The sequence below is a fragment of the Gymnoscopelus braueri genome (assembly GCF_963280865.1).
Source record: "Gymnoscopelus braueri genome assembly, chromosome: 22".
Taxonomy (NCBI): domain Eukaryota; kingdom Metazoa; phylum Chordata; class Actinopteri; order Myctophiformes; family Myctophidae; genus Gymnoscopelus; species Gymnoscopelus braueri.
Genome location: NC_137624.1, coordinates 22,099,744 through 22,113,963, shown reverse-complemented (window position 1 = coordinate 22,113,963; position 14,220 = coordinate 22,099,744). Strand labels below are relative to the sequence as shown.

The 14,220-nt window shown below is 40.8% G+C and overlaps 1 protein-coding gene across 2 annotated transcripts; it reads left to right on the top strand.

Moving 5' to 3' along the window:
* Positions 1-391: 391 nt before the first annotated feature.
* mat2aa (methionine adenosyltransferase 2Aa) lies at positions 392-14,134 on the top strand (the record flags this gene model as incomplete). Of its 2 annotated transcripts, XM_080420489.1 has the most annotated exons (9): positions 392-710; positions 2,801-2,878; positions 4,051-4,173; positions 4,295-4,407; positions 6,586-6,729; positions 8,694-8,912; positions 9,358-9,540; positions 9,669-9,802; positions 10,354-14,134. In XM_080420489.1, exons 1-9 carry the CDS (start codon positions 620-622, stop codon positions 10,454-10,456), a joined length of 1,188 nt encoding a protein of 395 aa, XP_080276615.1. In that variant the 5' UTR covers positions 392-619. The 2 variants fall into 2 exon arrangements, with proteins under 2 accessions (XP_080276615.1, XP_080276616.1); XM_080420490.1 differs by lacking the exon at positions 10,354-14,134 and having other exon boundaries at positions 9,669-9,806.
* Positions 14,135-14,220: the final 86 nt, after the last annotated feature.

Below are 14,220 nucleotides of genomic sequence, written 5' to 3'. Positions count from 1 at the left end.
AAAAACCTTTTGATCCATTGTTTAGCCAGGGCAACCTGGGTCTTCTTCACCTGTTATTCAAAGTTGGGTGTTTACAATGGAACAGTAAAAGCAGTAAAAGGAGGTTCTTTTATCAAGGCTTCCTGGCTGTAGACGCAGTAATCAAGAGAGCATTGTTCTCTCTGAGTTAATTATCACATCAATGTTTCTTACTAGAGAAGTTGCCAGTCTGCCTACTGACAGACACATCACTCAAGGCTTTGTGTCATATGTCTGTTTAACACAAAACTACATGCAAGCACGATTTCCGTATCCGGTCTACACGAATTGATCCCAGTCTAACGAGAGCCCTCCCCTTTCATACCACATGGTCTTCATTCATTGGCTAAATCGATAAAGACACGGATTTGGGACCACTCGCCAAAACAGGTCCTTGTAGTGCTCTTACTATTTAAGCTGGTGAACCTTCAACCCTCTTGGTGTTAGAAACTAAATCTATCGCTTTAATTGTTTATTATCGGTAAGAGACTTGGCCGGTTTTGATAACTCGCCAAATACATCGGAAAGAACAAGAACCACCACAGACTGCATGATCTAAAAGCTAGTTTGCTATCTCGAGTGTTTTCACAGCTCTTTTAAAATGAACGGCCAGTTGAACGGTTTCCATAACTCTCTCATTGATGAAGGCTGTTTTCTCTTTACTTCTGAGTCGGTCGGAGAGGGACATCCAGGTGAGTTAATATGATCTGATGTCATGTCAGTTTTCTGGAGAGGAGAACGAACATGCTGGGCTTTTCTCAGCAGCAGCAGCAGCAGCAGCAAGGTCATGTTGTGGCACTGGCATCATGTTGTTAATAGCCTGCCCCTGCAGACAGTGCATGCCTTCAGTCCTATTCAAAAAAATCTTAAAAATAGCAGTGCTAAAAAGTAAAAAAATGTTTGGGAAAGATTGTTAATTTTTGCCTGCAATGACATGGTCTCTAGTACACACATTAAGATGTTTTAGCCTTGGATCAAGACTATCATAGATGTATTTGATAAAGTCTGACTTTGACTTTCGGACGTAGATATAAAGAAGAAGCAACATCGATCAAATACATCTATGATAGTCTTGATTCAAGGCTAAAGATGTTTAATACTTTCATAATTTGCTCTCATCTAATTTTAAACATTACAAAACTGCTATCGACATTCTTTGGCAGTTATGTAATAATATCTACAGGCCACTCACAATAGTACCCATGATAATTGATTCGTACAAATCATGCTATTACTGCATTCAAATGTCTTCCTTCAAGGGGTTGATGCTAATACTCAAGGCTAACTAACAACCACCACGTTCCTTCAAGCTCGGCCACGCGTGGCCGATTGTCAACGTAAAGAATGACGGTGTCTTGCGCCGAAAACAGCTGATCTACAAGCCCACAACGCATCGCGGGCGCAACTTGTCGTGAGCTTGTACAGTAGGTCTGCTACTTTTGGCGCGCGGCACCGTCGTACGACGACGAAGTACTACTACTGTTGTTGTTGTTATGGTAATGTCTATTATAGCTGCATTTCTGAAATGGACCATAATCTTATATTTAAATAATTGTATATATTAAATGGTGGTCTAGTGGAAGCTTGCAGGAGGCCACCTTTTGACAATTAATTGTGTCCAGTCCAGACTGAGGTTGTTATTAATGTTATCCTGGTGTTATTAGCCGGGTACTGTAACGGTAGCAAACAGTTGCCGATCAGTGTTGCCAGGTTGCGTAAGAGAAATAAGCAATCAGTTCTAGGAAAACAAGCCCCCAAGAAGCGACTGGGAATTTGAAAATATGATCACTTTAAACCTATATACTTTATACATCTGTGAGCTTGTAGATCTGCTGTTTTCAAAATATCTTGAAAGACATTTTGGAATACAAATTGTCTAACACAAATCTGGTAGGGGGCTCCCTGGCACAAAACGTTTTCAGATTGGGGTTATGGATCGGGGCAATTAAATGACATGAAAATATTTGAGAAGCATTGGTTTATAATAAAAAGCTTATAATAAGCAGACATGGCAACACTGGTTGCCGGCATTGCATCATTTATTGAGTAGCAGCTGCTGCAGCAGTGTGTCAGGTGAGAAAATACAACAATGTAAGACTTCCGGTTGCCTTTAAAAAAATAAAATGTTGAATAACTTTTTAATAGAAATTAAACATGTAATTCAACATGATTATGCTGTATACAGCGATATTTGAAGTTAACAACAAGACCTGTGTAGCGGTGTTTCCCCTCTACTGTTTGGAACACAATGAAATGCTGTGCTGACTGATCCTTCACTGCTGCAACCACATCACTGTATTTTACAGTAGCCTAATCTGTATATTATCTGGATGGAAGCTTACATTAGCCATTTGTTATGAAACTCACAAGCAAAACATTCTTGTAGTCATGGAAAAAGATCATGAAGTTAGACAATTCTGTGTCACATTCCTTAAGATAGATAGTTTAACAATGGTTTTGTAGAAGAATCACTGAAATGTGTATCTTTTCAATTATGTGACTGTCGCCACTCTGCAGTTATCGATTGGATTTAACATTAATTGGGTCAATAAGCGCACATTTTACATTTATAATGGACGATTTACTTTTCGGGCAATTGGGCATGACCTTTGCGCAAGTAGAACATGACCTGTACTTGCCCGACGGGCAAGCGCCTCTGAGACCTTAGTGCCAACCCCTGGTAATGTATGAGGAGTCCATTCAGGTGGTCCATGTTAGCTCTTGTTGCTCTCCCTCAACCTGTGATGAAGTGCATTGAACCTTCTTTTCCTTTCCTTCACAGATAAGATTTGTGACCAAATAAGTGATGCTGTGCTTGATGCCCACCTCAAACAGGACCCTGATGCCAAAGTGGCATGTGGTAAGGATGTGGTTTATAAGCTGAGCACCTCCCCTAAACTCAATGCCTATTTTACATAAAGGAATAATTTACATCCAACATGTGTTACTTCCTTATGACTTTTGTCATTGATAGTAATATTTATCAGTTTGTTTTATTGGTATTGCATTTGAATGAGCTAGAGTTAACTTTTTTGCCACATAAGGTACAGGTGTAATTTTTCTTTTTCTGTCAAAAACTCCTGAGGAGACTTATCCTGTCAAAACATTGGTTTCTGACTGTGTTTTAAATAAATATTAGGCATTGTGGCCTCGAGCTGTGCGGCCTCCTCCTTCTTTATCAACTTTCATAATAACCACAACTCAAATATTGGGCTTATGCTCACAGTTTTTGGGCAAGTACATGTTTGTAATTAAAAAAATTCTGTCAAAAACCCCTGAGCAGACTAGAAATGAGATGTGTTGGAACAGGATGAAATGTAAACGACAGTTAGAGAGACTGTTTTGTGTTGCTAATGCCAGGGAGGCCTGAAATGGATTCAATGTTATGATGGGTTAGGAGGGGAAAAAACTGTACTGTGTCCCACTGTATTTTGCTAATGTGAATAATTTAATAAGCGCTTTAATGATAATGATATCTAGGATTTATTCACTAACACCACTGATCACTAATGGTAATTGTACTGACAGAGGCATATGTATCAGCCAGCCTAGCTAGAATTAAACCTAGTAAAGCACCTGCACCTAATGGATTAAGGGGTAGGGTGTTTAAATCGTGTCGGTTGCAGCTTACAGCAGTCTTTACAAAATAGTTCCAGCTTCTATTGAATGAATGAACATTCTGTATCCAAAACCTGGAAACCCTCCAATCACATTCCTGTACTGAAGCCCTGAGTTCAAGGATTTGGGTGCCGGGAAGGGACATGTATCGTACCTTGCAGATAAAATAAAGATTACAATAAAGATTCTTATCCCACATTTTGTTAGCACTCTTGTCAATCAATTTAAAGCTTAAAACCAAGGAGTCGAGTGTCATTTTAACCTACAATATGTGAAGTTCAATCTCCACTCCATCTGGACACCTAACGCCTTCTTAAATCATATTTTATATTGTTTTCCTAATCGTCACCTTCCTGTGGTTAAAAACGAAACTTATTTTCAGGCCTGTTCCACTGTGTATGTTTGTCTCCTCAGAGACTGTAGCTAAGACGGGGATGATCCTGCTGGCAGGAGAGGTCACCTCCCGGGCTAACGTCGACTACCAGAAGATTGTTAGGGAAACGATCAAGCACATTGGCTACGATGACTCTTCCAAAGGTACTATATGGGTGCTTGCTTGGCAATGGCTGTTATAATGGCAAAGGCGCATTTATTCAATGACACTGTTTGACAGTGGGGAAACATTTAGCTGAGAATTGATCTCTCTCTCATCCTGCAGGCTTTGATTATAAGACCTGTAATGTGCTGGTGGCTTTAGAGCAGCAGTCCCCTGATATTGCTCAGGGCGTCCACCTGGACCGCAAGGAGGAGGACGTGGGGGCTGGTGACCAGGTATGAGGGGCCTTAGTCTTCAATATTTGCATGTTTTTGTCTCGCACTAAGTAAGAAAAGGGGCTGTCATTTATTTTTGCTGGACCATAAAGGGCCAGCCTATTATAGTCAATATTCCCTTGTGCTCTCTCTCTCTGACAACAGAAAAGCATTCATTCACCTTGAAATGTAACATATAGATTTATTTTTAAGACTGACTGAACTTCCAGGTTACCAGTCCTGCTGCCATAAGAGAACCGGGGTTAGATAGATCCCAAATAAGAAGGAAGTCGGTCGGTTGGTAATTTAACAACAATAATATTCAGCATGACGCGAAAGGATAGTCACAACCATAACGTTATCCTTAATTTAAATTAAGCCGATAATCTTGTAGATCTGCTATTTTGGCGAGCAACACCGTCGTACCACAAAGTATGAATCAGCCTTCACGGTCCTTCCTATGGCTCATTAGCCGATTGGGCTGTGTATCATGCACAGTTGCTCTGCGAACACACACACACTGTCTGCATGCTCACAACACCCCAACCCATGTACTGTACATATAATCAGGGATGAAAACAACTCTTCGGTGAATGATTTGTAAATTGCCAAGATCCAAAGAGCTTTTTTTCTTCCAGAGGGCGTGTGCGGGTGATGGGTGACAGATGTTAAATAGAACGCATGCACTAAATGTTTATAATAAAAATGTCATAGCAACGTTGAGTGGGAGCCCCTTTTGTCTCATTTGCGCAGCTGCTATTTACTCTCCTGTACACGCATTTTGAGAACAGTGTACATACACTCTTTGTGGATGGCAAAATCACCCAAGGACTTTTGCTTTTTTTTGGTTAGATGACTAACATTCATATATTTTGACTTGAAATGGCTAGTTGTTATAACAGTGCTGAGTTTTACCTTGTTTTACGTTAGCTGACTACTATCTACATACCTAGCAGCAAAAGTAGTCTCATTAGTGCTGGCATTGGGTCATGCTGTTCTGCCTCAGTCAGCCAGATAGGCTTTTTCCATGCAGGCCATTTCAATTGCACAATATTTCACAGTTCCAAAAGAGAGGCATATTTGCAGCTAAAGGTAGGGTAAGTGATTTTCTTTGGTTAAAATAAGTGTTAAATAGCTCTATATTCTGATAGTACTCATTGCTATAGAGTGTTTGTTCAGTAAAAGGAGTCTCCTCGTCTCTCCAGCTCTTTATAAAACAGAAAATGCATTTTCGTTTCAGTTTCATTTCCAATTTTATCCAATCGGGATAGAGAACTCAATCAGGATATAGATTAAACAAGTGAAATTGGAAGTGATGACACTAAGAAATGAGCAGGCAAAATTGGAACTGGAACACTATAAAAATGAAGCTTAAAAATGGGTACTTTCTCCTGATTGGCTGAGATTTTGACAGAAACATGTAGAAAATACATTTTCTGTTTATTAAAGAGCTGGAGAGACGGGGAGACTCCTGTTACTGAACAAACACTCTATCTATAGCAATGATTTCTATCAGAATATAGTGCTTTAACCTTTTTTACAAAATACTTTTTGTTTTAACCCAAAAATATCACTTACCCTACCTTTAATGGCCCACAAATAATGTTGCAATTCACAACTTTACTAACAAAACAATACACACATGTCACATATCTGGCTAGAAAGGAGGTTGTAGACAGAAGTAATGTTACTGTAAATGAGAATGTTTTAGCTTGTAGATAAAAAAAACCCATATGATGCACCCAAAATAGTGATGCTAGGGTTAAAGTGGTTAAAGGTAAAATCTCAGTTCATTGTTATAGTATATAGCATGGGTTCCCAAACTTTTCAGCCCGCGACCCCAAAATAAGGGGGCCATTGACTCGCGACCCCACCCAAACCTGGAGGTAATTTATGCACATAAACGTGCACGTTCGGTGCGCATTTGAAATGTATTAAAATGGTAAAATGTACTATTTGTAATCATTTTAGGTTGTATTTCATCCATTCTGTTGAATTGAAATTAAAATAAAAAATAAATAAAACAAGTTTTTTTTTTTTTTTTTTTTTATCCCCCAAAATAATTTCGCGACCCCACCGTCAGTCTCCCGCGACCCCAAGTGGGGTCGCGACCCCAACTTTGGGAACCCCTGGTATATAGGGTCTGGCTTAATTCGTCTTAATACAGTTTGTGACTGGTCTATTGCATATCTCTGAAAGGGTCTGATGTTTGGCTATGCCACTGATGAGACTGAGGAGTGCATGCCTCTTACCATCGTCCTGGCTCACAAGCTCAATGCCAAGATGGCGGAGCTACGGCGTAATGGAACGCTGCCATGGCTTCGACCAGACTCCAAAACTCAGGTAAGGCAAATACATTATACATCCCTTCCTACGAATCACTTTGTTAAAGGATCAATTCCAGTCTAAACTGATGCAATTGTTTACTCTAAGTCTAAACACTCGCTTCTGCCATGTATTGTACATAAACCTACATCATTTTGCCATTAAATGTTTCATTTTTAGAGGTCATGGTTGTCGTATGTTGGTTTACATATTTTCCAAAGTCATTAACTCGCTACTGAACTAACTGCATTATTGAGTTGATGCTAGCTTAAAAAAAATCTCCAGGGACTGTTTTGAGCTTTCAAATCAATATGCATTCAAATGTAATTAACGTAACTTTAAATAAAATAATGGGGCAATATAATTTAGGCCAGGGTGTTTGATTATATATTTCAATCTCTAGATTTTCAAGTTGTTGCAAATTGATTTTCATACCGTACTGAAATTGACTGTAAAATGGTAAAACCTTGGTATGCTTTGGAAAATAGTTGACAATAATTTCAAGTACAGTGAGTAGACAAGTTCAAGCTAGACCACCGGCATGAGCTGGTCAATTTTTCACATTGGCCTGTTATAGCGCCAGATAAATTTAAGTAGGCAGATTTTTGCCAAACAATTTTTTTACTTTACAGATTTTGTCCAAACATCACGCAAATCGCTACACATTATCTATATAGTCATGTGATCAAGACGGATCTGACGGATTGTTCATATTTCATCCTGATTGACTAAGAATAGCTACCAAAGTTTGCAGGAGTGGCCCGTTTTGTAGAAAATGCCTCAAATCATGAACGCAGCGTCCGATTGCCATGCACGCACATCCTCACTAGGCCAAGGGAGAAATGCCACCCTAAATTTTTTTAATTGGCCTCATGGTGGTGCTATAACAGCTATTTTGTCCAAAGCTCACCCAAATTAGTACACATTATCTCTGTAGTCATGTGATCAAGATGTATCTGTCGGATTCGGATTCTATTCCGATGACTACGGTTGGCTTTCAAAGTTTGCTAGAAGGGCCCGTTTTGCACAACATGCTAAAAGCGGTCCAGCGGGAAACTTTGGACTTACACTCCCAGTAGGCCAAGAGAAGAATCTCCACCCAATTGTTTTTCAAATCAGCCAGTTATAGCGCCACCATGAGACGGATGTTTGCGAAACACATTTGTTGTTACTACTCATTACTACAGATTTTGTCCAAACCTCACGCAAATTGGTATACATTTTCTCTGTAGTCATGTGATCAAGGCATATCTGTCACATTTCTCATATTCCATTCCGACTGGCTATGATTGGCTTCCAAGGTTTGTGGAGGTGGCCCAGCGCCCGATTGCTTGGAACCTTTGCATGCACGTTCCCACTAAGCCAAGGAAGAATCTCCATCCCAATTTTTTCAAATCTCCTCATGGTGGCGCCACAACAGCCCACTTCACGTTTTGGCCTATAACCTTAGACCGTAGGTCGTACAATTAACATCCTTTATTCCCTGGATTCCTTGGATCATGACGCAATTTATAGTGTGCCAGATTACATTTTCTGCCATACTGTGTTTTCTCCAAAACACTTTTTTTCTACCACTCCTACAGATTTTGTCCAAAACTCACACAAATCGGTACACATTGTCTCTGGGGTCATGTGTTCAAGATGTACGGTATTCACCCGTTTCCTAGGCTGTGTGTTTTCCACTTCCTGTCGGATTTCATTGGATATCATTAGTCATCTGACCAGTTTTATTGGATTTCATTGGATCAAATCGACAGGAAGTGGAACACACACAGGAAGTGAAAAGCCTAGGAAACAGGTGGATAAGTTAGATTTTTCAGATTCCATTCCAAGTGGCTTTGACCAAAGTTTGCGGATCTGTGCTCCGAGGAGCACACTTTTCTTGTTGTGTAGATAATTGTTTGCCATTTGCCCAACTGCATTATATTCCGTGAAATGTATTTAGTTCATAAACCCACATCACTTGCTCTATTGTCTCTCAGGTGACCGTTCAGTACAAACAGGACCGTGGTGCCATGCTGCCAATGCGGGTGCACACCATCGTGGTGTCTGTGCAGCATGACGAGATTATAGGCCTGGATGAAATGCGCAACTCCCTGAAGGAACAAGTGGTCAAGGCTGTAGTTCCCAGCGTGTACCTCGATGATGACACCATTTACCACCTGCAGCCCAGTGGTCGTTTTGTTATTGGAGGCCCACAGGTGAGAACTGGGCCAGTTACGTATATGTCGACTACATAAGGGCAAGGTCCATGGTTTCCTCTCACTCTTCATTGTCCTGTGTCACAATTCACCATGAAAATGTCCCTTCCCGCACGGGAAGGGACGTTAAATTCAGTCCTCTTTACCACTAGCCTAAAGGCAATCCCCCTTGACTGTGGGAGATATTAGGCTTGTGGGTTTTAGGCAGAGGCTTTGAGAGGCTCTGCTACAAGACATAGTATAACATCTGATCTTATCACAGTAATTTATGTCTAACTGCCCAAAGCTATCATGTATATCAGTGTTTTGAGTTCTCCTGAAGTATATTTCAGTGTGAAACGGCCTGCATGCTAATTTAAATCCTCAGCCTAAGCCATATCCTAGGAAAAAACATGGCAGATACAGCAATTTACTGCTTTTCTTCATTTCTGTTTTTCCCCCGCAGGGTGATGCTGGTCTAACAGGTCGTAAGATCATTGTGGATACCTATGGGGGGTGGGGGGCCCATGGGGGAGGAGCTTTCTCTGGCAAGGACTATACTAAAGTGGACCGCTCTGCTGCCTATGCTGCCCGCTGGGTGGCCAAGTCTCTGGTGAAGGCTGGGCTCTGTAAGCGTGTTCTAGTCCAGGTGAGGAGGACCATTGAGAAGCCTCTGTTTTCAGGCGATATTTTGACTTTGTGATGCCGTCAGCACATGCATTTTCTTGTGTTTGCTTGGCTAATTTTGTCCTGTTTTATGGATAAACTATCCTTTAGGTGGCCTATGCCATTGGTGTTGCCCATCCACTCTCCATCTCTATCTTCCACTACGGGACTTCGCAGATGAGCGAGAGGGAGCTGCTGGACATTGTGAAGAAGAACTTTGACCTCCGTCCTGGGGTTATTGTCAGGTAACATTATGCGTGAGGTCATGAGGTTGTTGTGCTATAGGTTTATTGTTTAAACGTTGTTCCAATAGTAATCATTGCTATAGGGTGTTTGTTCAGTAACCAGTCTCTCAAGCTCTTTAGTAGATATTTTCAGATGGGTTACAAATGTCATCCAATCAGGAGAGAGAACCGCACAAAGACCATTTGTCAGCTTGTGTTACAGTTCCAAATTTGTCTGATCATTCATTTGTTTCATCACTTCCGATTTCACTTGTTTATCCTGTGTGCTGTATGACTTCTCTCTCCTGATTGGATAAAATTGGTATCCCAAACAAAAAAATTACTTTCTGTTTACTAAAGAGTTGGAGAGATGGCGAGACTGTTACTGAACACTCATTAGCAATGATTTTTATGATTGACTATAGAGCTATTTAGCACACTCATTTTCATCCATATTCACTCATATTCAGCACGAATATCACTTGCAGCACCTTAAATCCAGGCCAGCCTATGCTTTTAGAAGTTGCTTTTAATGTCACACATTTACGTTAATTCCATTCTGTGTGTCCTAGGGAGCTTGATCTGAAGAAGCCCATCTACCAGCGCACAGCAGCATATGGTCACTTTGGCCGAGAGGACTTTACCTGGGAGAGGCCCAAGAAGCTCAAATACTGAACCCTACATCCAGGTGTCTCTGTAGGTGTACTGCAGAGAAACCGGCATGCCTAGTAGGAGAGTATGTTCCTCCATTTTCCTGTACTTTCCCCCCGTGCCTCTCATATAGAGAGATATGTCTACTCCTGCCCCTGCCCCCCCCTCCACCAGTACTTCATTCTCCTTTAAGAGAAAGCAACAGAATTTCAGGTGCCAAAAATGGAGAATGTGCCGTCATCAACACATGCTTATTTCGGCCGTGCCGTTTTTTGTGCCGTTTTTTTAAGCATTGTGTGTATTTTTTTCTTTTCTCTATTCTTGGCCTCAATCAGTACTTTGATATACTTTTCTTTCCGTTGCCCCTGCACCTAATAGTCAGGGTGGATAAATTCAGAGGATGAATTCCACATATGTACAAATGTACTTACATATATAACAACTACATGATTTGTATTAAACTTATTTAGTAAGTTGCAGAAAATTGTATACAAGGTAGATTGTAGGCTATAAACCTCCTAACATTAATGAGTTATATGGTAAACAGTATTTTGAAATGCCTGACAAGAGACATTCTGTTGCTTTCTTTTAATGGTTTGCACTCTCCTATAAATGAACTCCGCTGTCAAGTTTCTCATTGACTTTCTTGTGTCAAAGATGCCTTGCCATCAAAGAAATGTCAAAGATGCCTTGCCATCAAAGAAATGTCAGCTCTGTCCCCACAACCCTGATCCCATCTTCACCTGGAGACCTTTGTGGCACAAATATGGTTGAAGTTTGCTTTAAGTCACTGCCCATCATGGGATGTGAACCTAGCCCGTTTGAATATTTTGGATTTGTCTGAAAGGCATCCTTATTTTGGACGTGATTAATGATTATAGGCAAAATGTTTCAAAAATAGTGACAATAGCAGATATTCAAGCTCACAAGTTTGTAGATCGGCTATTTTCACTATTCGTCGGAGTGTATAGGGCTTACGTCAAGTCATTTTGAAATTGTGCTGTCCCTCCAGACCAAGTTTTCTGACGTGTTACAGAGAAGTCAGAAGCTGCTAATGATCTTGTGTTTCTGCTGGGTTGCACAATCAAATCATTCTTACCTTCTAGCGGTTATTTATTTTGTTGGTTAAGATTCAGCGTGAATGTACCGGATGTACTTTTATTTGTCTACTTCTGACCAAGGTAAAGGCAAGGCACTCCCCCTCCTAGAACAGTGACAGTGACTCTGGTTATACCAACAGAGAAACTCTAGCCTAATGTATACTTGAATGCACAATGGTGTTGTCATTGAAAGTAACTGATTTCCAAGCTAGCGACAGTATAAATCCGTCTTCAGTCTCAGTCGCTCCTGGGCAGGGGCTGCCTTTACCATATGAAAATTTCGCTTGAAAACAATATGAAGGTTTTTTTTAGTTTGGCACCTTTTTGGGACCTTATACATGCTAACGGGTGAGGAACGACATCTTTGAGAACCCCTGTGTCAGTCAGTTTCTTCAAGTTAAGACCACTTAATTTATAACGACAAATGTTATCTCATGATATTTTACATAAAGAGCTGGTCAAGAACCATACTCTCAACAATTTACCCCTGATCAAGCACTTGGCGGCGGCAGCAAGGAAAATCTCCCTTTTTAATGGGAAGAACCCTTGAACAGAACCTGGCTCTACTGTAGGTGGGCAGCCATCTGCCTTGACCAGTTTGCGTTGGGAGAGAGACTCACCAATAACTATGAAAACGGTGTGCAGCCATAGTCCGTGGAAACCTTTGTATTGAGTTGCCAAAGTCAATTGGAGCGATAGGACTTCCGTCCTATCGCTTCACTCTGATGGCAAAAAAGCGCTTCTAATCTCTTTCACAATCTGCTCACCAAGACTAGAAAAAAGAATGTGAAGAGTGTACAGTCTGTGTTCATTCTTTTTTTTCTTTTAAATCTGAGCATATCTGATATAATTGAGAGCATTTGTCTGCTTATTTATGTATTCCACTTTGGGAAACACCTTGAAATGTTCTTTGTTATAACAGGCAATTCTGTGACTCATCAGCTGGCGTAAGAGATGGGCTTGGGACAAAATCATTTACCTTATTTCCATGTTTGTGCAAAGGCTGGCATTCCCAATGATGTAGGCTTTCACTTAACCACATTAACCCAGGTGTACCTATTTTGAGCAACATTTTTCAAATGTAGTGAAAAAAGCTGATCACACCGCATTGTGATGTGGTGTGAGCTTGTCGACCGGCAAGTTAAGTCATTTGTTGTACGACAAAGAATATACAACTTGTGTTTAAGCTGAATAATGTAAGAGGATGTAGCTGTAGCCAATATATGTGTACAATAATATTTTCTGTTATGTATGGAATTAGGTTGCCATGGGAATTGTTATATTGAATTCATATAGGCTAATGTGTGAATTCCTGTATGTCTTGTGCCTTCTAAAAACACACATATCGAGGTGGGATCATTTGCCCAATCATGTGGAATACATAATAAGGTGGAGAAGTGGTCTGTATGCAGAGGGGAAAAACAAACTGGGTCTATTTCAGGGGTTCTCAAAGTGGAGTCAATGGACCCTCAGGGTTCCTTATAGTTCTGTAACCCGGAGTGTTATGGGTGTCCTTGAATAAAAACGTATGAGAACTACTGGTCTAATAAAAGTATGGCTTCCCCATGAATCGCTGACATATCGATGTCAGTCTTTCCCAAATATGGAGGGCTGGCGGAACGGTGGATCTGAGATTATGAATTCATAAAATGTGAAAGATATAGATTTGGCACTGATCGGTGTAGTGGTTCGCAAGATTAGCCTCGGCCGGACTGACACAAGGAAGCAAAGATTTTGTAGACGGCTGTGCCACTCCCGTTAAAATGTCTACTGAGAAACTTTTTGTTGGCATCACCTTGTGGTTCCTGGAGTGTTGTACAGAAAAACTTCAGGTCACTGCCACAGGGTGGAGCTGAAAGCATGCCCCCAGACAAGATGTAATGACAATCTGATCTGATGACTAGACTTCCAAAAGTGTGCACCCCCCCCACCACCACCCAATTTGAATCCTCCCACTTGCTCACAGATGAAAGCAAATATTTGTCTGGTGTTGTACAGAGAAACCAGCCTGTTTACATGCTCTCATGTGGGCCTTTGAGGAGAAGATAGTTTTGTTTTTCCATTTTTGGAAGTGCTTTTCTGTCGGGATAGTGAAGTAAAAGTGCCTTTTCTAATGTGCTGCCCTTGCCCTGTCCCTTGCCTTCACTCACCCATTTAGTTGCTCTCGGGCTGAAACCTTGTATCTCCATATCTCAACTTTTTGTTTTTTTTGTAAGTTAATGCCCCACATAGTACAGTATCGCACAAGTAGAAAAATAGCCGATCTATAAGCTCACAATGCATCGTGAAGCGAGGTGTTGTGATCTTGTAGATCTGCTATTTTTGACATTTTTGAAAAAACAAAGTGAAAGCAGTTCAGTCTGAGAGCTGGTGACTAAATAACTACAATCGATTCCATTGGAAAACATGTTCTTTCCATTTTCTGAAAAGTTTTGGACATAAGTTTTCCACCCGACAATTTCCACATTTCTGCACCTGTTTTAATGTCTACAGTAGCTGTGACCCTGTGTTACTTCTGAGCACCATGTCCACATCTCAAAATGTTTTAACTTGAATTGCTGCCCTGCCTGGTCAGTATTTGAATAAATATTATACCCCCTAATTGTCTCATCTCCTCTGTGGCATCACACATTCTGTATGGCAGCCACCAAGATAGCTTTGCTACCCTTCAAAAAGGAGTGAATTTTA